This window comes from Chinchilla lanigera, unplaced genomic scaffold, assembly GCF_000276665.1.
Source record: "Chinchilla lanigera isolate Chin_1 unplaced genomic scaffold, ChiLan1.0 scaffold00107, whole genome shotgun sequence".
Taxonomy (NCBI): domain Eukaryota; kingdom Metazoa; phylum Chordata; class Mammalia; order Rodentia; family Chinchillidae; genus Chinchilla; species Chinchilla lanigera.
This window is the reverse complement of record NW_004955508.1, coordinates 2,322,810-2,349,950: the sequence shown is the minus strand read 5'-3', so window position 1 is coordinate 2,349,950 and position 27,141 is coordinate 2,322,810. Positions and strand designations below refer to the sequence as shown.

Below are 27,141 nucleotides of genomic sequence, written 5' to 3'. Positions count from 1 at the left end.
GTTGGAATCAGAGGCTGGGTGTGTGTCGGTGAAGAGGCAGAGCTGCTCGCTGGAGGTGGAGTGGAGTGGGGTCAGAGTAATCTGTGTGCAGGCAGCACTTAGAGATAGAAATAGCTTCATGAGAAGAAGTTACATTCAGTGACAGGGGACCTTCCCATTCCCTCTTCATACAAGTAAAATGCAGGGGGAAATTTTTTATTATTTCTAGGTCAGACAAGATGCCCTCAGGCAGGTAATGGTTCATTTTGGCAAGAATGACACTAGGACAATAGTCTGTGAGTTGCAAGTACAGCAAAATGATAGTAGCCCACGTTGGACAAAGAAAGGGTTATGAGGAAATGATTAGGAGCATGTGATTGGTGGGAAAGGATTACATGTAATTTGTTCCAACTTAGGGGTAAAATGCCCTGACACATAAGGAAATGTGATCATGCAGCATTTTTATTCTTCTAGAACAAAATTTATAGCAGATTCCATTAAAAGATGTTTAGCAGCAGGTCAAGGGAGCAAAAACATGACTTCCAGCATGGAGTATCCGGGTCTAACTTTCGGCTTGGCCAGTCACTGGCTGTGTGATTTCTGATCAGTACAGTACCCTTTCCAGTGTGAACTGGCAAGGGGAATAATGCTCGTTCCCACAGTGTGGAGAATGAAGTATGTTAATACTGTCATGTAAAGTTTTAGGAAGCATAGAATGCCTACGGGCAGAAACATTACCAGGAGTGGGGTCTCTGAAAGCTGACTCCACCTGGGTTCAGATTCACTACATCTACTTGGACAAATGTCTGGGCCTCCAGGCTTCTGATTTCCATTGGAAAATGGGGATGACAGTAAAATCTGTATGACCAGTAATATAAACCAGTTGATATGTGTTAAATATACAGAACAGTGCCTACCATGCAAGAAGCAACATCCAACTTTTTTCTGTTAGTGATTTAAATTAATGTTTTTAGTAAAACATCTTTACTGGAAACAGAATCTGTCAATATGTGGAGGCAATTCTTCATTTGGAGTAAAAAATGGGCTGATCTTAGGCCCCTTTGCATTACCCCTTCTTGTTAGTTCCAGAGACGACTTGTTAGTTCAGAGGAAAGCCTGGATTCTTTCTTCAAGGTTGTTTTATTTTTTTGTTGTTATTGTTGTTTTGTTGTTTTAAAGGGAAAGTCCAGGCCATTGCAAGTAACAGAATATCAGTGGGCTCTAGAGAATTCTCCTCCAGAAAACAGTCTGGTGTTTAGTCAACCCCCAAGTCCAGAGCTTGGTACTATAACCTGAGGAGACTGCCTCAGCATAGAGGAGACATGGAGGGAATTAAGGTAGATGGAATAGCAGTATGCACTTGCCTTCTTCACAGCTTGTTTACAGAGGAGGTTAAAAGCCTCCAAGTGCCATATTATTGGTCATGCCACTGTGATTGAGCTCTTCCTCCCCACCCATGGACTCTTAAGTCTATATCTTTTCTTCTAGACCTGATCCAGTCTCCTGGAGGACTTCCCATCTCTGGGAATGTTTTCTTTCCCTTCTGAATGAGCCTGCTTACTTCTGTCAACACCTTCTCCTCACACCAGGCAGAGAAGGGCTCCAATCTCAGCTTCTGTACCTGCTGCACTCTTTGGTGCTAAACGACCCAGTTTGCTGTCCTGGGCCTGAAATGTCTTCAACGTATGGCCTTAGTCAAGTTGTTTAACCTTAATTGTTCCAGTTTCTTCAGCTATAAAATTAGGATAATAACAGGATCTACCTTGCAGTGTTCTTGTAAAAACTGCCTGAGACAATCCATGCAAAATGATTACAGATAGCTGGTATATGACAAAGATCTAGAAAATGTTAGGTGATATTCTAATCATTCTCACTGTGACCAATATGTGACCCAGAATGAGCTACTGAGCCCCCAGAAGCCTCATTTTCCACACCTGTAAAGAAAGGATAATAATTACCTGTCTTACAGTGTTGATGCAAATGCAGAGGTCCATGTAAAAGCCCTTGGCACATACTAGACATTCACTAAATGCTCCATCATTATCATTGTTACTTGTAATGTTCTAAATAAAACATGAACTCCACCACCATTCTACCTAATGATTAAGAATTAGTAGGTGATAGTGATTAGGAGCATGATCTTCTCTTGATTCTTACTCCCTGCAGTCATTTGTTGGCTGCATGACCTTGGCAATAATACCCTTCCTAAGCTTCAGTGTCCAATAAAAGTAATATCTGGCCATATGATCTCTGTGAAGGTTAGGTGAGATATCACATATAAAACAACTAGTAGAGCAGCCTGATGTATCATAAGTACTAGAGAAGGTCAATTTTAGGTGTGGGAAGCCAGCCCTACATTTTCCGACTTACTTTATCTCTGCCAATGGAGGGGCCATTCTCTAAGGGTTCCAGGAGAAAACTTTGGAGTGAGCTTTGACTGCTTGCCTTTATCTCTAATAAACAGCTAGACATGGGTCTCCCTCCTGCTGCTTCCTCCACAGTTCATCATTACCATTTCCCTCACTTCTAATCCCCTTCCTCTGTCACACTCCATGCACCAGATCCCTAGATAAGTTTTAAGTTTGTGATTCTCAGGGTGTCCCTCTTCTGAGCAGAACCCTTCCACAGCTAATTGTGGGGTACAGAAAGAAGCTCAGACTCTTATGAAAACACCCCAAGGGACTCCAAGAGCTGACTCCACCCACTGTGCTGCCTCATCTTCCTCTTTTCACCAACTGGAGCCCACTAGTCCCCTCTGGCACTTCTGCTGCATGCTACATCAGTCAGTCCCACTACTACCCATTAAAGGATTCTGCTCTGCATATGAACACTGCTTGTCAAATTATTTGTAGAATAACATAGTTGGCTAAGTGTCTATTGGTCCTTTCTAGATGCAATGGCCTGATTTTTAGTCCTAATAGCAATGGCTTCCTCAGTTCTGGTTTTCATTTATTATTATTATTATTATTATTATTATTATTATTATTGCTATTGGTACCGGAGATTGAATCCAGGGTCTTTGCAATGAGATATATCCCAGCCCAGTTTTAAAATTTTATTTATTTATATTTTTGAGACAGCGTCTTAGGCTGGGCTTGAACTTGCAATCCTCTTGCCTCAGACTGCTGGGCAAGTTAGGGGATTACAGGAGCACATCACTACACCTGGCTCCATCTCTGAATTTTTGTAGTTCTAATAATTTGTGTGAGCTTTGGCACTAATTTTCTATCTAGCTCTCCATATAGAGCTATGTCTCCAAGTTTGTCACTCACTGAGGGGAGAGACCATGTCTTATTCATCTTCTGACTCCTTAAAAATACTCTCAATAAAATTGAGCCTTTTAGCAGCTGTATAGTGAATCTCTGGGCCAATCCTCATGGAAAAAGTCTCCAACTTTGCTTTCTTTGTCATGGACCTGGCAGACTCCTTCCTCTTCTTTTCCCTGATGTTGTTGGTCCTTTGTTCTTTTGCTTTGCCTCTTCTTTTTGGCTTCTACTAAGCCCCCACACTTGACACTGGCCCTCTGGATTTCCTCAATTCTGACTTCCTTTGCCCCACCCAACTATTCTAGGTAAATAGCCCATGAGACTGGCCTCTTTTTCTGATAAAATCCTGTAGGAACCCAACTTACCCTCCCAAATCCCTAACAAAAGAGAGGAAACCCAATGACAAAGTTACCCAACTACAGAAAACATGTCTTTCCTGCATAACTCCCCTTCTACAAAGCTGTAGAGTTCTTTTAAGCCCTCAGTGATCTTTAGCTTGAGCATACCCAGTGTGTTACCCCCAGGCAATCTAGTCTTGCTCCTGGACTTGGATCTTCAGTTCTTCCCCTTGACCCTAGTATAGGAAATCCTGATATTTTCGCCCACTCCTTTTTCTAAGTGGCAATTATGTAAGAGCTGTTCATATTCTAAGAACAGATACCAGCAACAGGGCTAGAATTGACCTTGGACAAACAAAAACCTGATCCTCTCTGTTATCAGTATCAATGTCTGTTTCCTAGAATCACTCAGAACTAGGATGGCTTCAACAACATATATCAAATTTGAACCAGAATGCCTTGCCATTTACCACCCTGGAGATTTCTTACTGTAGTGGATTGACAACTGGTGGTCAACTTATAACCCCCAGCTGAACTGAGTAAGTGTGGTGCTGGATGTGGGAGGTCCACCTGGGGATTGTTGCCAGCAGCATAAGAGACAGAACTGGAGAAGAAGTGAGGCTGTTGGGAGCTGAGAGAGGCTGTTGGAAGCTGTTGAGAAGCTGTAAGGAGAAGTTGGTTCTGTTGGAGGAGCTTGTCATGATGGCTTTTCTGATGAACTCAGTTGTTTTCATACTCCAAGGAGCTCGGGACCTTGTTGGCACTGAGAATGCCTTTGGTTCATTTTGGGGGAGCTCTGGTCCTCACTCAGAGCATTGCTTCCTGGCTCTGGAGGGGAAGAAGGTCCACAGCTCAGTCTCCTGGAGAAGCTTGCTGCGTTGGCTTTCCTGATGAGAACTCAGCTGTCTTCACCATGAGCAGAGCTCAGGACCTCACTGTTGCTGAGGATGGCTGTGGTACTTTTCAGGGGAGCTCTGGTTCTTACTTTGCATATCACTTCCTGGCTCCAGTGCAGATCACTCAGCCTGCTAGCACAGATCCTTCATCCCGCTGGCACAGACCTTCTAGATTCCACTATTAACCTTTGAGCCTTCCCAGCACAGATCCATGAAACAGGTCTGCATGAGACATTGTTATAGGCTCTGGGCCTCCGGTTGGATTTGTGGGAGGCATTGTTATGAGCTCTAGGCCTTCAGCTGGGCTCATGCAGGACATTATCACAGGATCCAGGCCCTCAGCTGGATTCTAGGTCTATAGTGTGTGGACAGATTTCCTGTACTGTCTCAGATTTCCTGTACTCTGTATATCATTCTTCGAGTGACTACTATAAATAATCTTATAAAATATGTGTCCTGTATTATATTGTTTCCTTGCAAAATAACCCTAAACCATAACACTTATCATCAGAAACATCCCATGGACACTAGTCCTCTCCACATGCAAAGGATATCAGCGCTGTGACGACTGCATACGCGGACCCCATCGCAAAGGAGCCAGTGAAGATCCCCAGGAAATTCCCCGCAGACTGGAAGAATGCTGCAGTGTCGAATGCATTCGGATTCTCCTTGGGACTGTAAATGGATATAGAACTGAAAAGAGAAGAGGGGGCAAGTTAGACAGGGACTTCCACTTACAGCCCAGTCAGAGTTCCCTACTCACTTTGGGGAGAGGCACCTTTTCCTGTAAAGTTGGGTGCCAGCTGGATGAACCGAGAGAAAAAGTAAAGAAGGGAAGAGGTAGAGAAAACAGACATCTTTCCCTTTCCTTATAGCCTAATCCCATGGTATCCATATGTTGCTGCCAGTCAGTAAACATTTTTATATTGGAAGGGTCATAAAGAATATTGTTTCTGAGCAAACTAGGCATTAAAACATGGTAGGTGTATAAAGAATCTGCTGAGAAGATAGATAACTGTGAATTATTTAGTGGCCATATGTCTTCTGTGCTGTTATATATTCACAAATGTTCCTGATAAAAAGTGCACTTTTATGGCCTGTGCACAAATGGGTGATACAAATCACAGCACGCACAAAATATTCTGCTGTGATCTTGTCATAAACCACAAAGCATTCCTCCTCTCCGCTGTAACCCTTCAGAAACAGAGCCCTGGTGGCACTCAGAATATCACAACATTAACCTCTGGGGAGAGACAAAACCCTCATTTGCCCACCAAAACAAATGGCAGTGGCCGCCCAAGGTCATGTTTTATTCCCCTATTCTGGTGGCTGCCAACACACTTCTTCTCATAGAGAAAAATCAATCCACCAATAGGCAGTCTGCTCACTTAAATATTTTCCAGGATGTTGTATTTGCTTCTTTTTTAAGAGCAGTGTCCCAAATCCCAGAGTATTAATATGAAGGATAGCCACATCTTATTTAAAGAAATATGATCTCCATGTTGCAGCATTAAAATGAGCAGATGTGCTAGAAACAGTTGCTTTAGGGAGACTCATGAAGTAGCATTTTAGATTTTTTATTTTTTGCCGGTTTTATTTGAACACGGGGTCTTTAAATCTAATCAGGAAAAATTCAGAATTTGTTTTTTGGTGCTGGGAATTGAACTCAGGACCTTGTGCTTACCAGGCAGGTGCTTGTGCCACTGAGCTATCTCCCAGGCTCTAAAATTCAGAATTTAGCAGTGGATTCTGGAAAGAACTTTGAGTGGTGAGGAGCACACAAAGCACACCAGACACACTGAGATTAGATGGGATTTACAGTTTTAACAGTCTTTTATGCTCTGATGATTAGAGCACATTCACTCTCTGACCTGACTTTTTACATCTAGAGATTGGCTAAGGGAAACAAAGGGAGAGGATTCCAATTCTCCTCTGAAAGATACGTGGCACAAAGAAGGTAGTTTTAAATGTTAGTTTTCCCTCGATGTCTTTAAACTCCTGAAGTAGGCCAAACACTTCTGCTTTGATCCTGTAATTGGATAAGGAAGATAAATGTGGATCCTGAATGAAGCCCCAAAATGTATGCGAGAAAAGGACTGCTTTTGAAGTGTTTTTCTTTCTGTAAAGTGTTATGCTTTATAGCAAAAGCAATTCCATATCTAGGGTCTTTCTGTCTGCCAATCTTGAGGAAAGGTGTAAAATCTCATGACCATTAGCAAACCTGGTACCCAATGCTGTGAAGTTTGATGGGTTCCCCCCACCCCGGATCAACCTACCGGCATATTTTTTTCATTCTAATGAGAAACAATGTGATATGAAACACTTTCTTTCATTTTTCCTTTGAACAAAGCCTTTTTCACAGTGGGGCTTTGTAAATAACTCTGGAATTGCTGGGACTGCCACCAGTAGATCTGACTCATGAAGCAGGCATACCTTTCGAAGTGTTTTCTCTTTGCCCAGTGGCTTAGTTACTTTTCTCATTGCTGAGACAAAAATACTTGACACCCAAAGTTAAAGAAGGAAAGGTTTATTTAGCTCATAGTTTGTAGAGGTTTCAGTTCCTAATTGGCTGGCTCCAAGGCTGGGAGGCTTGGGAAAACAGAGGAGAGGAGAAACAGTTCATGGGAAGCAGAAGGCAGCAAGTAAGGAGTGCATGATAGCCCGCTTTGTCTTATGCAGGCTACCCTTAGGTCAGGTGGCACTCACACCCTTAATCCTAGTGCTCTTAATCCTATCACTGCACCATGAATCAATCCCAGCATCACACACTCTAGATCCGGTCACCTCTGAAAAGTTCCACCTCTGAATAGTCCCACCTATATGAGGCTTTGGGGGACATCTAGACACAAATCATAATACCTGGTTTCTGGAACTTGGAGCACTACTGTTGCATAATTTGGCCATCCCCTGCTGTCCTGGTGAATGTAATGTTTTTCTTCAAACCAGCTCATTTTTATACCATTGCCATAGTTTTTCTTGAAGAATATCTATGAAATCATAAGTTTGCTGCACTAAATATATTTTCTTTTAATATATGTGAGAACATGTAATTTGAAAAAGTTCACCTAAACTCATTTGGGTAGTGCCACTCATCAGCAGCTTGTGCTTTCAGAGATACTATTCCCTTTTAGCCCACCTAACAGAGTGCAGTCTCTGTTCTCCTGCCTTTGTACCACTGTCTGTGGATTTTGGGTCAACTGAAGAGAAAGCCTTAACTGCCCTTGAGCTACAGAGACTGTGCATTGGATCTGCTGGCCCCACGATGTATATTTTAGACAAAAACTGGGAAGTGTAGAGAGAAGGGAAGCATAAATTGATCCAACAAACATTGTATTAACAGTTCATATACACCAAGCATATCTAGGCAAACAGTTCTAGTCCCAGTGAAGAGTGTGATGTGAGAGATACACATTAAATGGTGCAAAGGGAGGGAAAGGGGCACTGTTTTAGAATACAAGAGATGACATCTGAGTAAAGTATCAAATCAACAGGCAGTGATGAAGAAAGGTACTTCAGGCAATGGAAAGAGCATGACGAGGTGCAGAGAGGCAGGTAGATCAGAACACGTGCCGAGAAGGGCTGCGTGGGTACGGCTGGAATCCAGGGAGCATGGACACGGGTACAGGCAGAGGGGGAAGGTGGGTCAGCTCGCACCACTTACAGCCTTCATTTCCATGGCAAGCATGTACAGCTCTCACATTTTCATAGTATTTAGTCCTCTACACATGCATTATAACCTTGTTTACTCTTTGTAGTGGTTGATAGATTGTGTCAACTTGAGAAGTTTAGAAGCTTAACTAAACTTGGCTCAGCCATTGGCTCAGCAATTCTACACCCTAGGGTATAGAGCAGCCACCCTAAGACGGGTCACCACCTAGATGATATAAAAGGCAAACAAGGAAGGACAGATGGGTTTCACTCTTCAGAGGAGCTCCAGTCTTCACCTTCAGCTTGGATGCCGTCTCCTGGTTTCTAGTGCAGACTCTTTGGCTTCCGCCTTGGATCCTTCAGGCTTCCAGCGTAGACTCATCAGCCTTCCACTGCAGACCCATCGGCCTCTTGATACGAATACTGAATACTGAATCCTTCAGTCCCCAATGTGCAGACACCCACTGCACGCTTCCTCATCCAACTCTGTGGCTGACCAATCTTATAATTTCTTATACATTTGTATATCTTGTGTTATATCTGTTTCTCTAGTAAACACTGACTGATACACTCTTCTCTGTGTGAGGTAAATGGGGCTGGTATTGTTCTCTCTATCTCTTTTTTTCTTTTTATAAAATAAAGAAATAAAGGAAAGGAGAACTTGGGATTGCATAGCTACTGACCTCATGGTGTAGATTTCTTGTTGTTTCTTTTAAAAAGTGATCTTTTTGGGGTAAATAGAAAAGAAGCCACATAAGGACAGTGGAGTGATATTGCCACACTGACTTTAAGGACCACAGGAGTTCGGGACCAGAGCCTTAATTTTCATGCCTGGGAAGCAACAGGGATCTGGCAGTTGCTTGAGTGCGGGGCACTGGGCACTAGCAGGAGACTGAGGGCTCCTCACAGAAATGTACTCTCAGCTCTGCCTTCCACTTCCAGACTCCAAGCTTTGCTGGGCCAGAGCTGGTTCTTATTCCTCTCCGTTTTCCCAGGATGAAGTCTGGTGCCTGGCATGTGGCAAGTTATATAAAGGCTGAAACAACAGAGGCGGGATGACTGGAAATTAGAAAAAAAGAAAGGAAGCAATGCAGGAAACAAGGCTCCAAAATGCATCATCATTCACAAGATTTTTATTGGGTATTGACTAAACATAGTTGTGTATGAATATATTGGGGTGATCAACCCACACTTGAAGCTGATATTTGTGCCTCTTTACTTTGGCCAAAGGTTTGACACCTACTGCATGGAGACAAGTCACCTTACCACACTCAGAATCAGTTTTGTCACGTTTTAAATGGGGATGATAATAGTACTTATGCTCCAGAAATGCTGTGAAGATATAGGTGGCACTTCAAACTTCAGTTTTCTGGTGGATTCCAGGGCCATTCACGGACTGGATATTGTGTCTACTCAAACAAACTCCCACTGAATGTTATTTACCGTCATTATCACTGTCATCCTGCTACAAATTTCCACAAGTCTCACAACTAGAAACAGAGCTCTGTGTGCTGAACTGGTCCTAGATTCTAACTGTGGGCTGAGGGGCATGGCAGCCCTTCTGCCACTGCAAGCTTTGTGTTTCCTCCTAGAGAGGGACTGGTCACTTTTGCACAGGAATAGAAGTGAGTTGAGGGAGAGAAGGTGCCTGGCAGGCATCCCAGGGAAATGGCCTTAGGATTGAACCTAGAAAGTTCTGATGTTTATCACAGAGATCTTGATTCAGTCATTTGGAAGGGAAGAAGTGTCCTCAGCAGGCTGGGCAGGGGTTTGCCCCAGGGACAAGCATAATCCTGGACTCAGTTTGCATTTCATAGCAGCAGGTTTAGTGAGGGGTGTTTTGCAGGCAATGCTCCCGGCAAACTCCTGGTGAGAAATTTGGCAAAGGAGGCAGGAGCTTGGGAGACCACGAAGAATGCTTCTCTCTGGACTGCCAGCATTTTACGAAGTTGTTCCTCTAGGCCTGTGGTGGCGAATCTATGGCACATATGTTGCAACAGGCACTCAGAGCCCTCTCTGTCGGCAGGCAAGCCAAGTCAACCCCAGTAGCTGAGCATCAGATAATTGTTATTTTTTCTAAACTGAAACTTCAGTATACAGGTTTAGTTGCAGTGTCGGCACTTTGTGGTAAGTGGGTTGTGGGTTGCAGTTTGGGCACTCGGTCTCTAAAAGGTTCGCCATCACTGCTCTAGGCTCTCACTCCTGGCAAGAAGCATCTGTCTAGGCTCTGGTTTCTAGATGCAACACCAAGCCTCTGGGTTTGGAGCAGGAGCCGCAGGGATTAGGGGCTGCACCCAGCCTAGGGTTTAGGTCACACATATATAGTTTCCAACTTCAACCCATGGGACAAATAGAATTGTTCCAGCAGTTTCAGCCCTTTGGATTTACCCCCTGTGCCAGGGGAGATGCTTGAACCATCAGTGGATGCAAATGCCAGAGGGCAGAAAACAGGGGAAAATGAATGGGGTTTATCTGTGAACCTGTGCAGTGCACTAGCTGTTCTTTGGGACGGTACAAGAAGCCCTCTTTATAACACAAGCTGGTGAGGGTGTATCTACAATCTCCAGGTATCTGGAAGGGAATATTTAAATTGGTTGGAACCGACATCTTTGAAAATGATATGACCAGAAATACATAGTCGTGTTTAAATTTTCATCTCATAACTTGGAAATAGATCCGGGTTATCGATTTGTTCTGTTCATGAACAGATTATTCAGCAAAAACTAGTTTAATGACAGTGTATTGTATCCATACTCAGAAATAAATGTCTGAAGCAACTTTTATCCAGAAATTTTTAAATGAAACAAATATCCTAAATTCTGTTATTGAAAGCAACGCTGACCATGATCCTTTCTTTCAGTGCACCACTGAAGACTCACATAACCATCAAGAGCCCAGTATTTCTCATTGCACATCTTTTTCTCTATATGATCTGAAAAGAATAGGGCTTGCTGATTAAGAAGTGGAAACAGCAGAGAATCTGAATCTGAAATGTGGGTGTAAATCTTGCTCAGTGTAACTGGCTGTGTGACCTTGAGCAAGTGATTGACACTGCCCTTCAATTTCTATAAAATGATAATAGATACTATGCAGGCTTGTTATGGGAATTAAGTGAATCAATGTTTTCTAAAGCGCTTGAAATAATAGGTCACACCTAGCCAGAACTAGGTAATCATTTCTTCCTTTGGCCTACCTCTTTTCTCTACTTCTGTTTTGTTTGTTTCTGTACCTCTGCTTCTGGGTCTCTCTGTCTGTCTCACTTTGTGCATTGCTCAGTTCTGACAGGAGTATTTCAAACTAGATGAAACAGCAGTCAGCATCTCAGCTCAAAGAATAGCTTCATCACCTGTCTCTCACACTCTGAATGACTGGTCATTAGTCTAGATCTCTAGGATGGAGGGATCATTTGATCATAAAAATTGTTTTGTGCAGAGCATCATATGGCATATAGTAAATAATAAATGCTAGTGATAAAATAGGAGGAGGTGAGAAAGGAAAGGAAAACTACGGAGGAAGAAGAGATGTTGTGAGTGAAATTATACTAGAGTGAAAACAAGATAACACATGAGGAAATGATGATACCACTGATCTTACTGAGATTGCCACCAAGATCATCCCCTCTGTGACTAGGCCCAGCTTTCCACTCTGAGCCCTCCTGAGTCGTCACCACCCAGATTATTACCATTTTCCTCAAGGTCACTAAGTTTCTAGCACCATCCACTCCTGTTACACTTCACTGTCACTCCTAAGAGATTTTGCTACACAGTTTTAGAAACTACCCAACCACCTGATAACCTCAAGTTCCCAGGGAGTGGTGCTTCTACATAACATTCTCCCATGTCTGGTCTTCCCAACCTCATGGTCTTCTTGTAATCCTGGATACCCCATTAGAACAAGTCTTTTCTCCACTCATTAGCCCACTCTTATTTGCTTTGTAAACATGAAATCAGTGTCACTCGAGAGCTTGCGAAAGAAAGTGTTAAGTGAACACATCGTATTTCTTTCAGAATTTCTATGACTTTAATCATTAAAGAAAAAAATGGAAGAATAATTACTATACCCAAAGATATACAAAAGAACCTTCTACTTGCTCTGCCAAATCTTTAATCCCTAGCAAAAAATTTCTAACTACTGGCACCAGTTCTCTGAAGAATTCCTGATTAGCTGGGAAATAAATGTGAAATGGTTTATTTTTTTTTCCAATTACTGCTTCCTGCTGCACTATATTGAATCCCCCTTCGTGCTGGGTAAGTAGTTGCATTAATGACGTCTTGGTCAAACTCCATTATTCAATTTCTTCTAGTGATTAAAACTTACTGCAGACCAGCTTAAAACTTAAATCTTCAAAGCTGGTTTCTCCTCTCCCTATAGGATATTCTAGGGCATCAGCATGATATCTTGAAGGAGAGGCAGCATGTTCCTCATCCTCCCACTGGCGCTCCAGTGTCTCCTGGTATTAGAGGCAGGAGAGGGATGCCTAACTCTAGTGGTAGTGGGGAGGGATCCCTCTCCTAGAGACTTGGTGTGGTGGCACCTCTGTGTGTTGAGAACCCCCTCACAAGGTCCACGCAATTTTCCTTCTGCTCTGCCAGCTATACACAGTTCCAGCTCATTTCCACGGCTTGGATTAGTGACCACTAGGGCAGGTCAGTGGCTTTCGATTTTCTCTTGACCTCTACTTCCTTGACATGGGGTTCCTCTTAGCACCCTCCCCAGGCCATGAAGCACTGGGGTGTATGGACTAACCCACCTGCTCCCCAAACACACTCCCTGAAACCAGGGAGTTTCAGGTCCTGCTTCACTGACTCCTGCTTTCAGACCAGAGGTGGCACCATTCCTGCGTTGTGTTGAAGCCCATACTTAGGAGCCATATCCAGAACTCCTTTTTGAGATGGCTTTGGCCCCTCCACAGGTTGCCCCTAGGGAATGCGCAGCAGCCTCTACCTCCCGGGTGACGCCAGTGGCGTCTCTGAGGAAGACCCTCCATTTCCCCTTTTCTGCTCCTCAGGAATGAAGCTGATCCATAAATTAAGCCAGTGAGGAGGTGTGTGATCCTCACTGCGGGGGAGTCATGTTGCTCTTTGTAATACGGAGCCACACAGTGATATTTTTTGCTTCCAACCAATCTGGAAAACAGAAGAAATCCCCTGGGATAAACACATCTTGTGACTTGTGACATTATGTCAGAGTGCTTCCAGGTTCTTTTCTCCCCACCTACAGTTGCCCTGCCATTCCGCATTTTGAGACGTATTTTCAGGAGCCACACAACACAGAGGGGTAATGAAAATTCATAAAAGCTGCTGCTTTGTTCAGCCTGGGTGTCAGAGGCAAAAATCAAGTTGGAGGAAAAAAAATAATTGCAGAGCTATTTTGTATTTAAAATTCTTCAAGTCTAAAAAAAAAATGAAGAGAAGAAAAAGAAACAAGTGGATCCTTATCCATTATTTATCTTTTAATAACTGCATCAACCTGCCCTTTCTCAGAGAAGTTGCTTAATTATGAATAAGGAATTGATTTTTATGGGGCCAAGAATTGTGTGTACACATTGGAATTCATTCTGGCATCTGCCTGCCCATTATTCTGGCTTATGTTCTGCCAAAGGCTGATGAAGCTCTGTCGGGAGAACTTGCTGTAAAACATAATGACTTCAGGAATTGGGGGCATTCCAGGAACCCTGGGAGGTTAGAAGAGCTTTCTCTTAATAATAAGAGGTCCTGGCCAGAAGTTCGCTGAGCTTCAGTTAGAAGCATAGGGTTCTACCTTCCCAAGGGCCAGTGTCTCCAATGGCCCTGCAGAGCAGAGGGCTGTGCTTGGAGAGGCACATTAATGAACTCTTTCAGCTTCTGGAAGACCATTTAATGACTGCTCCCAGAGAATCCAAATTCATACCAACAGACTGACCTTCCAAGTCCTTGACGAGTATCTTTTGCCAATTTGAGGTCAGACATGAGAGAAAAAGACAAGAGGAATTCTGTGGGAAGTACCTGAAGGAGGCCACAGAGGAAGATGAGGGTGAAGAGGAAGAAGATGACAGGGAAGAACAGAGTTTAGAGGATTGATGGATTTAGAGAGAAATGCTGCTGTGAAGGTCAGAGAGGTGGACATACAGACAAAGGGCTGGCCTCTTTCTTCTCAACAGACAGGACAAAGTCCAAAAGTTTAAAAAAAAGTATAGGGGGGTATTTTAGGTTTATATTCTATTTCAAGAATTCCTAGTTCTTTGCTCTGAATGAAAATGGGATGGATTCTGTAGAAGGACGATGAAGTCTCTAGTTGGAAATGCTTAAAAACAGAATGAATTACTTGCCAGGGCACTGTACAGGAAATTCCTGCATTAGATGGTGTGATAATGTGGCGTTCTCCCAGTGGTCACTGACTTGCTACTTTCCCACATCTTTCAGGCCTACTAGACAGATATAGGATGTGCTTAGCTTCCTGTGTTCACACAGATCCTGACAATGAAAGTGGCTGAGTGTGTAGCTGATGGAGACCACTGTGAAGCAGACCTGAGCAGGACTTAAATTAACCAGTTTGTGTTTTATGTGTAGCTGTGAATCTGTCCAAAGCCTAAACTGCTTGTCTGGAAGTGGGCAATGGACTCATAGTAAGTTAACTTCTGTGAGTTACTAATCCCTACTAAAACCTGTAACGGCAGATGAAAATGAAAATCCTCAAAGGATAAAACAAGATCTCAGCCAAGGACACCCGGATCCGATCTCAACTAGATAGAGACTATAGCCTCAAGCATCTTACTCCTGGGTGGATTAATTTAATCCTCATTAAGGATTAATTTAATACCTTAGTTGGAGAAGTCCTTGAGTAATTCTGCTCTTCTTGAGTACTCCTCTCCCTTCTTCTGGTAACTAAATAAATATGGGCCACCTAGAGAAGGTCTTGGTCTTAGCCCTGATAGAATCTCAAATTGTGTGAGAGGACTTTGATCCTCCTGGAGCTCTGAAATCATTCCATTCACCCTTTTTATTTAGCCTTTGCTGTACACTCATTCAGGAGATTGCAGACCTGACCAGCCTGTGATAACTAAGGGATATTATTAACTTGATATGAAGCCGGAGAGGAGCAGCACTTCAATAAAGGGTGCAATGAAGGTGCCAATGATTTAGGTTGGAGCACAGTTAATAATGACATCAAGAAGAGTTACAAATTTCAGTGCAGAATAAAGCTTTTGACAGTTTTCTAAGTGGCTGTGGTCCATTAAGTTCCAGCTTTAAGGTGACAAAGAGAACTCTGAGTTTAAAATTGGTTAAAAGGGAAGCAAAGTTAAGGGAGGTTTGTTATGAATTATATGTGCATTTTCTTTAAAAGAAAATCTTAAATTACTTTGCAATTTAGCCTGAAAAGCCTTGTCAGAATTGAATTAGTCTGTGGGCTTTGAGAAATTTTTCTCTACATCTAATATTGAAAGTGATTTTGAGATATTACTAAAGATAAAAGTAACTTGCGAATACTTTTCTTCTTTCTTTTCCTTTGTCTTTTTTTTCCTGAAGGAGAAAGAAGAATTTGAATACTACTACTGCTGTGAGCCTGTTAGAGACAGAGAGAGAGAAAGAGAGAGAAAGAGGGGAGGGGAGGGAGAAAGAGAGAAGAGATTGATTCTTACAGCCTAATGGGAATTTTTACTCTTTCTCCAAATTTTCAATTCCTTTAATACTCATTAATGCAATCTTAACTCCAAAGAGTGCTGTGATATGTGAAAATTTCAGTCATAATAGATACAGAGAGATAGAAAAAAGTAGGTTAATAGCCACTAAAGATGGAAATCTAGTTAAAATTGAGATATAATAAAAAACAGATACAAGCAAGACCAAATATTAATCCCTAAAATTGAAAATACAGAAAAGGGACATATTTTCTGCTTTGATCTCACTGAGCAATCAAAATATTTACTCTTCATGCCTAACTCATTCTTACCCAGCATCTGCTATGTGTCAAGCATTACGCTAAATATTTTTATAAGCATTGTCTCATTTAGTCCTTTCAGTAACCCCCCTGAAGTAGGTGCTACTATTATTTATGTTTATTGATGAGGAAACTGTGGTTTAATAAGATTAAGTAATTTCTATGTGTTTCATCACATTTAATTCACTCAATAATCCAGTAAAAGTATTCTCATTTTAGAATGAGATAAAAAGACTTAGGGAGGTTAAATCATTTACCCAGTTAACTAGTAAGTCAGTGGAACATCCAGTGTTCCATTTAGGTCTCTCTGATTGAAAGTCTGCAACAATATAGACTCAGAAAAGAAAGAACTGGATCCATCACCTGAGTGTACTCCCAGAGCTCTCACAGGGCTGAGGCAAAGACCATTTATGGAAGTTGAAAACTTTAGGGCTGGCTCCTAGTGCTCATTTGCAAGAAGAGAATTGCATTGGTTAAAATACCCATTTCAATATAAGAAGTGCTCCTGACAACCATGTGTTATTACAGGCTGGAATTTCTTAATGGGGACCTCTTCCATTTTAAATGAGTTTTAATGCAAAACATATCCCATATTTCTTACAAACATCAGCTCAGGTCCTTTGTCTTATGTAGTTGTTCACCGTGTCCTCACATGTGATGACTGCTGCCTCTGTATAGGGGTTAACTGTTTGGATCTCAGTGTTTGTATCTGGAAAATGGGGATAATTTTGTCGCTTTCACAGAATGGGGATTAAATGAGTGAATATTCATGCAGCGCTTAGAACAACACCCAGAACATAGAAAACATTCAAAGGTATTAACTATTTTGTTACTGTTGCTGTTGTTGTTAAACTCTTTCTATTAACATTATTGTTGGAACAACCACTCTATCTTTCACCACTTTTTCAAAAGAAATCGATAAAAACTAAGCTGTATTGCTAAGAATATGGTGGCATTTAGGAATTCCAATTAATGTGTCAGAGTCTTACAGAAATATTCAGGGTAGAATGAGCAATATGCTCAGTTAGATCAAATATTGAATTCAGTTTTTTTAATGAGGCCTAGAGATCAGAGGCCTATTAGGTTAGTATCAAATGAGGGGGTGCATATAAAATTTTAACAATAACTATGAACAAAAGATCCACAGTTGCCTTGCAAGGCAGCTAGAAATTGAGTTCCATTAAATTTGCAAGTAGATCTACCACCGTTGCTGTACCTGAAGGAAAATGTGTTTGTGAACAGTGTCAAGTGAAGTTTTGCAGAATTACTTATTAGCAACTCTCAAGGAAAAAGAATATAAAGCCAACAGAGTATACTTTTAGGGCAATCACCAACTCACAGCTCATTGCATGTTACAGGGAGATGAAGAATCAGCCCACAGGCCCTTACTGCGTTGGAACCTTCAGCTTTCAGAAACGCTGTGTGCTGAGGACAGGGATGAGTGGCTAAAGGAAATGCCAATTTCCTCCGGCTGGGTCAAAGGATTTTTCATAGATGAAGAGCTACCTCCCTAATCCAGAGGTTTTCATTCACACATGAGACAAACCCGTCTCCAATGATAAACAGCTGCCTGTGACAGCTGGTGTAGTGGAGTCTCACCTGGTGTCAAGCCAATTCCTGGGAAATATTTGCATTGATCAGTTGATTCCCCTGACCCTTTCCTTCACCACTGCTCTTCCATTTATTAGCAATTAAGTGAGCATCTGGGCCCCAAATCACAGTTTAATTCAATTAAGAATCTGCATCCATCTTTTTAGAGTTGCAGATAATTTCTCTTGAGTTCAAGTTATCCTTGGGAGCAAAGTGTATAGTTGTTTGCAAACCTATTTTATCAGGTAGTTGCCTCACCCCTACAGATTTTCATATTTGAAATATGGGAAATGCAGATCAACAGATCTTACTGAAGAAGGTTTTTCTTCCAACCTATGTTCTTGAATTACATACTTCTAGAAGTTGGTATAAAGTGTATCTTCTGCAGAAGAGTCATCTGTGGTGTTGGGTTTTCAGGACACAGCTTTATTAGTGTTAAGAACATGGACTTTTAGGTACATTTCAATCTCAAATCGAGACAACGTGTGAAAACTGATGGGTTCCTGACTCAAGCATTAGTAGACATCTCCCACCCTGTGCAATAAAGACAGTTACTAAAGTTTAGAGTCAAAGGGGCAAGGTGAGGATGAACACTTCATCTGCCAAGGTTACGGCTGAGCTGCTGGGAACCATAAGCTATTTCGTAGTCTCAGCAACTAGAGCTTTGGGTCCTGAAACAGCCTGGAAAGACTGGGAGGCTGAGTTTTGGATATGTGGGCAGCAGATGCTGCTGTCTGAGACAGCTTAAAACTAGAGAACTGTAGAAGTAGCTCAGTAGAGCAAAAAGAGCTAGGCAGGGTGTGGGTCAGAAGGAGGAGTCAGAATGAGACGCAAGAGACAGTAAGGAGCGCTTTTGGTAATTCCTTTCTTCTCTTCTCCCTGCCGTTGTGGACTCTCCCTCTGTACAGATTTTACTGATCAGGTCTTTTGCGTATTACTCCCCATTTCATGGATCTTTTAAAAGTCGATGCTGCACTTTACATATCAGGTGGTACTAAGGTTATACATATATAAATTGCAAATTCTTTTAGAGAAAGCATAGAATTCAGTAATTATACCTCACCATCTCCTATGGATTAAGCGTATTCATTAGCCTTTCATTCAAATCTATTACCACCTCTTTAGAAAATTCAGTTAAGAAAATGCCTCAGGGCCATTGTTAGAAAGCATCCAAAAGGAAAGAGAGGTGAGCCAGTGGAGGGAGAAGAAAATGCCATTTAAATGAGGAAAAAAGGGACTGTGGCACCTTTCAGATACACACTCTGTGTGTGTGTGTGTGTGTGTGTGTGTGTGTGTGTGTGTGTGACTTTACAAAAATAGTAATGTGAACCATGAAAACATTTCTACTTTTGTTTATCAAAAGCCTGCTTTATTACTAAATGCTAATGAACATTATTGCTAGGAGGAGGTTGTTGCATAGTTAGGGATTACAGCACCTTGACTTCATATGAAATGTGATGGTGAAGGCCTAGGTAACTCTGCCACAGGAAAAGTATGATAATCCCCAAAACCTAATGTCAGTATTCGGAGGCTGTAAAGAAAGGGCATCTTAGAGAACTGGCACATGCCATTCTCTGCCTTTGAGCTACCCGACGAATGTCTCTGCCATCATTTATTTTGTGTAGATGGCAGTAGAAAGGGAAGAATGTATTGGTTTTGTTAAATTAGTTACACTGAAAAGACGGAGCCCTTAAAATTCTGTATTTAAAAAAAAAAAAAAGAGCTTAACTGGTAAGGTCCCAAGACAACAAGAGAGAAAAAAATAACTCCTGACTTTTCAAACCATGTAGAATAAGCTTGTGGAATATGAAAAGATACTTTGTTAGTAAATTGAGTGATTGCCCTGTGCGGTGCCAGCTTAATACTGAATTTGGGAAGCATAAGTGGTCTGCTTTGGCAGAATGTGTAGTGTTGAAATTTTCTTGGACTTTGTGTTTCCTACACTGCAATGTTAATAGCTGCCACTTCTTGAGGGAATTTTGCAAGTCAGAACTGGGTGATAGGCATTTTAATTATCCCACTAACCCCATTGCAGTGATTGCATAATTTACACATTACAAGGGGAAAGTGAGGAAAGTTAAAAAAGCCATGTGGCATGTCTGTGGTAGAAGTGGCATTAGAATTTTAGTCAAGGTGTTGCAGAGCTCCTGTGTTGACCTCTAAGTCTTGGTGCCCCCAAAAGCGAATGGTTTAGCAGGTCTGTGCTTCAAGAGAAGGTCAGTTGTAGGCTGTGCTTCCATGGATGAGGAAATGTTGTAGGTAGTCTCCACTGGGGAGTCTTTAAAATATTTAGTTTAACTTGCATCTGCACATTGCTTTAGTTTTTATTTTCTCTGCATGGCTATTCAGCAGCAAAATAGAAAAGAAAAAAATTAAAAATTGTGGCTGGAAGGGGTATACTAAAAAAGATGAACTTTTGAAACAGAAGTGGAACAGGGTTAGTTTTTTTCCTAGACTTTCTTTGTAAGCATAGCATAATGTTTATGTTTGAAAGATGGGATGTTTGGGTTTTTTTTATCTAACAGAAAACATATCTGTCCTCGGCTACTACTAAATTTTATGGATAATTAAAACTATTTTTATCCAAATGGAATATATCGCCATACAGAGACTCTTTTGGGGGTGAAATTTATGCCTACACCACCAAAGTAAACTTGGGTACCTCTAGACAGAATATCACTAAGAAATGGGCCTCTGGAATAGTGTTCTTTGAATGTATGGTTTGGCCATCAAAACACACAAGGAAGTGTTCCTTGCAACCAAAGCCCGCCAAGGGAAGGGCAAGAAGAATTGGTCAACTTGTCTCTTGTTGCTGAGCTATTGAGGGAGATCACTTCATAAAATCATATTCCTTTACGCTTCAGAGGTAGTTCAGCAAAACTGGATACATTTATTAAGGGAGAAATTAATTATACTAAGAAATTAATTATGCTAAAATGCATGTTATGCCCTTTTGTATCACAACCCTTATCAAACATCGGTCTGAGGCTGCCCTACCCAGAAAAATGTATTGACTTCTTTAGAAGGGAGAGATTACCTCTTTTCCTTATTGCAGTGTTATTTTCAATACTCCTTTTTCTGCATCAGGATTCAAATCAACACATCCTTCACTCTTGTTTAGTTTAGTGAAAACTGTGAGAGTTATGTCCCTCTGGAGTCTCTAAGATATGGTTTGATATAGTGTCATGAATAAATGGACCAGGGTGGTGTGGATGAAGTATAGAAATGAGAAAGAGATCAAGTGTGAAAGAAGACTGAATAGAACCTACAAGTCTGACAGATGAGCACACTGACCACACCGCTGACACCAACGGCCAGCACAAATGACACATGGGCTCTGTGGGCAATGAGACAGCAGAGGTGACTTCCCAGAAAAGGCCCTATCAAGTGGTGTTCTAAGCCCACTTCTCATATTGCTGGGTATATATTCGTTCAGTTGCTTTGAATGAAGAACAGACCCAGTGGCACAAAGAAGAGAGATGGAACACATTGCTTCCTGTACAGCGGATTCTAATATGCTGCCCTGTCCTAGAATAAAAATAAAACAATCCCTGGTGGCTGGGCTTAAAGGCAGAAAGATTTTTGGAATTCAGTCATTTTCCAGAATAGGATGAAATGAAGCCTTTTGCAATATGTTTTCTACAGCTCAGGGCAAACATTGTCTCCATGGGGTTCTCTGCCCATTCTGAATGATGGGAGGAAACCAACTAGGGCACCACATTGTTTAGTAAAGTTTAGAGGAAATACGTGTTCTGAAGCTTTAGGGTTTCTAACTAAAATAATATGGTCTGGATTTTGTTTAAAAGAGTGGGACTGTGTGAGAAATAAAACATAATTTAAGTCCTAACCTCTTCGCAAAGCACTACATTCACACTCTCAGAGATGTAGGTAGCCACACACACTCACCTGAATTTTTTGTCAGGTGTCAGAGGTTCTTCGGAAGTGAACGAAGGGTCTGGGTTTTTATGGATGTTCTTGGAATAATCAAGGTTTATTTGTCTGTAGTCCTGAGACTACAGTCTTTTGAGGTTTTTTCTTTCCATGAGCTCCCCAATATTGACTGTCAGTGTTTTGTTCCTGCATAGATAGATCCTATTGAATTATCTGGCTGTTTCCATCAGAGATAGTCTTTATGGAATCATTAAAATGATGTGATATCATGCTTAGGGTATATGAAAAACACAACATGTAGGCCTTTTCCCCACAGTGTAGGATGTTACCACAGCAAATCTTTGTTTTCAGGAATTCCTCTCTACCACCTTAACATACAGCAAAAAAGAAAATGCCAGATCATTAAATGAACCCGAGAAAGATACTGCTCATCTCAGAATTAAGAGGAAATTGAAGCTTTTTCTGAAGCTATTTCATACTTATTGACTGAGACGGGAGCAAATTGTTTCTTAGAGTCTCACATTTAGAGGTTCTTCAAAGCTCTAAGGTAGGAAAAATGCTAAAAAGAAGGCAGGAAACTGGCTTCAATTAATGTTCTAATCATCACCATCCTCGCTATTAAGTGGTGCTGTTTAGAGCAGCATGTTAGGTACCGGAGTGTTAAATACAGATCCTTGCGCACTGCCCTCCTTAGAACTGCCGTATCAGTAGCTATTGCCAAACAGTTGGATTTTAACACAGGGCCTGCCAATAAAGGGCTCTGTTCCCACTTACCAGTTCCCTCAGCCTTTCAGTTCCCTGGTAGATTTCCTCTGAGCACATTCTCACACCTTTTTCTTTTTTAAGAAAAGAACTGTTAGTGGGGAAAATCCAGTGCAGTACAAGGTGCACATTATTCTGTGAGCATTGCTTTCCCCATGAATATCAGCGTCACTTCCCTGGCTCGATAATAAGTGGCTGCTGCTGTTGCCATGGAGATTTTCATTTTTTAAAACTGTATCCACACAAGGACAGACAATGCAGCTGTTTCCATGAAGCACCACAAAATAAGCCCACATGTAATGTCGCTCCTGCCAGTTAGCAGAATGAGGGAGATGTGTCTGTAAGCTCGGAGAGAACCAGCAGCAGGGCTCTGGCTGTAGCTTGAGAGGGCCTCTTGCTTTCAGTTTAAGGCCAGTACAGTAATGGATGGGAAATTAGAGCCAGTGGGGGTTCAATTTCTATGCAGTTTTCTCAGGCAGATTCTCAGCGCTAGTTCTTCGTTAGTTACACTGTTTACATCACTTCTACCAATTGCGTCCTTCAGAAAGACACCTCTTCCCCTACATCTGCATGTGCTAGCAGGTACCAAGAGCAAGAACTGGTGAAGGGGTGCCGTGTTTGTTTATCTCAAGTGCCACAGTTCCCTACCTACATGCTATTAAGATGCTGCAAGCAAGTCAACAAGAAGTGTTTAAAAGCATCCACCTTCCAGTTAGAGGGAGTGTGCTGTTCTTGTTCTTCTACGGGGAGGGAGCTTGATTTTTCTCTATGTGTAGCCCAGTGCGCACCAACGAGAGCAAAAAGATATCAGCCCAAATGGCTCCAAACGGTGTTATCTTTCTCTTGAAGCAGAAATTTTTGTTTGCTTTTGTTTGGGGCTCTAATTTGCTAGCCAAGCCAGATACTGAAAATTATGTGTATAGAACTCCCGGCCTTGAAATGGTGGCCTCAGTCCCTCTTGTAAACAAGATTCAAAGTAGTTACCCTTCAGTAACCTGGGGGTTACTTCTTCCTGTCACTTAGGTGCAGTGTGCCACACGGGACAATGGCAGAATGACAGTGAGGGGAAGAAAGCCTACCCTGTGTCTCACAGGGAAAGCCCTGGAAAGGAAATGATTTTCCCTGTCACCACTGCCCCATTGCATAGTACTATTGATCTCTTAAAACACAATTTTGCTTCTGGATTTTAAAATATTTTATCAAACAATCGATTGTAGCTATTTAGTTGTTATAAGAGCAGTGAATTATACACAGTATAAATCACTAAATGCCTAGAATCCAAAAATAAAAGGATTCTGCTTGGAAAGCAGAAGTGGGTCTTTTATTCTGGGAGGATGGCCTTTGCAGAGAAAGACGGCTCTGCTAAACATCTGAATAATCAGCAATCTTTGCGGTACTGATGATTAAACCTAAGGTTGAAGTGTGACCTGTACATAATCCATGGGAGCCCGAGGCTTTAAGAGTTTAAACAGTTGCTTGTGTTTGGTCGTCGGACACTTGGCATGGACACTTGCCACAGACACTCTCTGTGGTCCTGCCGAGCTGCACTTACGTCCTTTTTACTACTCAAGTCCAGCGGCACTCCTGGCTGATCACAGGCAAGCACCATGAGGAATGAGGAAGCCAAGTTCCAGTAAGGTGCCTTTCCATGGTAAAATTTCACACGTCAACAAAATGTATAACAAAACGGAAGTAGTCAACACACACACCAACAAAACCTTATGATCCCTCAAGACCTGTAAGGAATCAGACTGCCCCAAAACACTTCATCTGTTTTCTCTGAGTATGATATCAATGGCTCTTTCCAGTGCTTTTTGTTTTTGGCCCAAGACCCCCGGCCCCCCATATGGAGAATGAAGTCACTTTTTTAAGCACCTGCAACTAACCTTTCGCAAATGTCCCAAATACTGTTTTCTGATCTCTTATTTACAAGCGACTGCTGGTCCCACATGATCTGCTGTAATGCAGGGCTATGAGAATGGGGAGAAATTCCTTCAGGATAGGCTAGAATTGTCTGTGTGAAAACGAAGCACAGTAGAATTCATTCATTTATAAAATTTAAATATTAACATCAGTAAATCCATCCTGAATCTTAATAACTCTACTATTTCTAAATGATCATGAATGTTCAGAAAGTGGTGATATTCTTGTTCCTCAGATGGATTTGAGATCACCCTTCCACAGCTGAAGTCACAGGAAATCAGGAAAACTGATCAGGGTGAAAACACGTATGTTGGTCAGCACTCGTGGGTAAGGAAGGAGTTACCAAATTATTTTCTGTTCATCAAGAGAAGCTAACATGACAAAATAGAGGGACTATAGACTGCTGAGTAGACCACAAGGCTGAAATGGTTTCTCTATAAATAAGTTCAACTAATTGAAATTCTCTTTTTCACTGGCTCAGAGCAGAAACCAGGGGCTCACTTCTTTCATTTTTGGCAGGGCTACTTGAAGATCAGGACAGTGTAAGGAGGTGGCTCAGTGTGATTTATTTTTACTAAGGAAAAGCAAATTACAAATGGGGATGTAAACAGAAATGCCGCTGGTGTATTTATTTAAGCATACCTTTCAGTTCTCTTAGACATCATAAGCTGACAGGAGAAACAGTCTCAATAGTTACACTAGGGGAGTTACTCTTCAAAATTTCTCCTCTATGATGAAATGCTGATAAAATTATTTTCATTGAGATTCATGTTTATTCCCTCAATTAATATTTACTGAGTACCTACTAAGCACCTGGGTGTGTTAGGGGAGATATAGGTGACAGTGACAATAACCATCGGTCTATTGAGATGGGAAATTATATATGATCCTTGTTGACCTTAGATTTAAAATAATTCTGTATTCAGAATTCTAAAGCACCTTGAATAATTTCTTCACTTCATCATAATCTATGCAATAAATTTTTCAGTAAGCTCCATTTTGTACATTTTGGAATTGAAATTCAGTGAAGTTGTGACCTGGCTAATTTTCTTTAGACTCCCTCTTCTTTTGCTGTATTTCATCCCTTCTACAAATTGTTTCCAAAATATGTGTACCTATGTATGGTTTCCCAGTCCCACATTAAACGGCTATCCAAATTAATATATTTAACCACCCCACTACTAGAGCTAATTTATAGCACAAAAGATATCAAGTAGACCAGTGATTTCAATGTAAGTTTACTACAATGATGCTATGGAAAACAAGTTGATCAATAAGGAATTCAGAAGCCTGGGTTAGTGTGAGTCCCAGGGACCTGGAAGTGTAGATATTGAAAAGACGAAAACATGGCTTTTGTTAGGTTTCCAAAAAAGAAACAAGGCATAGTGATTTTTACAGCACCAGTTTTACAGGTCTAAATAGATAAGGAACCTGTTTTGAGAATCCAGAAATGGGAGAGATAATTATGAAACATAGGGGCCTGGGGATTTAGCTCAGCGGCACAGCACCTGCCTGGCAAGTGCAAGGTCATGAGTTCGATTCCTGGTACCAGAAAAAAAAACAAAAAACCAATTATGAAACGTGCCCTCATTTTATTTGAGAAGTTTTATATCTTTTCTCATTATAGTGCATGTGCTAGGAGAGTTGGCTTTCAGACCCTCTAGGTTGGAAAATGAACTCTGCTATACTGGGAGGAAGTAGTTGAGGCACAAACATTTGCGATACTATTGAAAAATTGTAATGGGATAAGAGGCAGTGCTTAACACATACAAAATAATTGTTCTGTGTGCAACCCCCAAGAGTTACTACTCTTTGCTTCTGTTGTTTCATGCAAAACAGGAGTCCTAAAAATCTTAGTCTCCTTATTTATCTCTTAACATTAGTAAGTTCATCTTTGGCGATTTATCTCTTAGGGTTGTAATGACGACCGCTTTTTATAGTAGATATGAATGGAGAAATGTAACTACGGTTAAAGAAATCCTCTCAATGTAATTATGGTTAAAGAAATCCTCTACATGTCTGGTAGATGATACATTACCAGATTCAGCCTTTCATTATTCTTATTCACAAAAGGAGAGGATCCAAGTGCCCTGCTAAAGTTTTACTGGGGCCAATGCAGGTAACAAACAAAGTCGTCTGATTCTTAGGTCCTCATGGCCAGCGTCAGGGCAAGCACACCTTCAGGAAGTCATCTGTGGAGCTTATTACCTGGCCACCTTGCAGCATCACCCAGAAAGAAGGACCATATTTTGCATCTCTCTGTATATTTTGCTGTGCAGCTGTATCAGCTGGAAGGTAAACGTGACTGCCTGGCACTGTCTTCTGCAGTCTTCTCTGAAGGAAGCACCTTCGCAGGGCACAATCTTCTCACCCCCGCCTTTCCTTACTGTGCCTGCACTGTCTCACTGCTCCTATGCATCCTTCCCCTCCCCCTCATTGCCCACCTCTTGCTGCCCTCACTGTCCCCCTGCACACCTGGCCCTAGCTCCCATCTCACCCAAGGCCCTTGGCTGAGGCTTGTGGCCCTGTTGTTCCTGGGGAAATTCCACTGCAGGGCATTTCCGCCCTGGGTACAACAGACTTCCCATGTCCACTTTCTATTTGTTGTGAATTCTTAGCCAATGCTTTTCTTCAACTTTTAAAAGCTAATGACTCCTCCAGGTTTTTTGTTCTTAACACAAATCTAGAAAGTGAACTCTGTTCTTGTACTATTTGACATTTTAAAACAACCAACATCAGGGGAGAGGCAGCCTGTCTAAGCATTTCACTTTGGCAGAGTCTCTCACTTGCTTACTATGGGACCAGCTGCACGTAGCCAGGGCCTGGAGTCAGGAGCCCCTTCCTGTGCACGCTCCTGATCTCAGCGCAGTCTCTGGCTCACACCCAAGGACTCTAGGTCAACACCTTTCAAGATCTCAACGTGAGATCTCA

General features: G+C 41.7%; 1 protein-coding gene across 3 annotated transcripts in view; it reads right to left on the bottom strand.

The window, feature by feature from the left end:
- Positions 1 to 27,141, bottom strand: part of Slc9a9 (solute carrier family 9, subfamily A (NHE9, cation proton antiporter 9), member 9) — a 611,715-nt gene that overhangs the window by 321,842 nt on the left and 262,732 nt on the right. For all 3 annotated transcript variants that reach the window (XM_005407730.2, XM_005407728.2, XM_005407729.2), the window contains one exon: positions 5,034 to 5,172. In XM_005407730.2, coding sequence (XP_005407787.1) covers positions 5,034 to 5,172 — 139 coding nt within the window. The remainder of the gene's footprint in view (positions 1 to 5,033; positions 5,173 to 27,141) is intronic.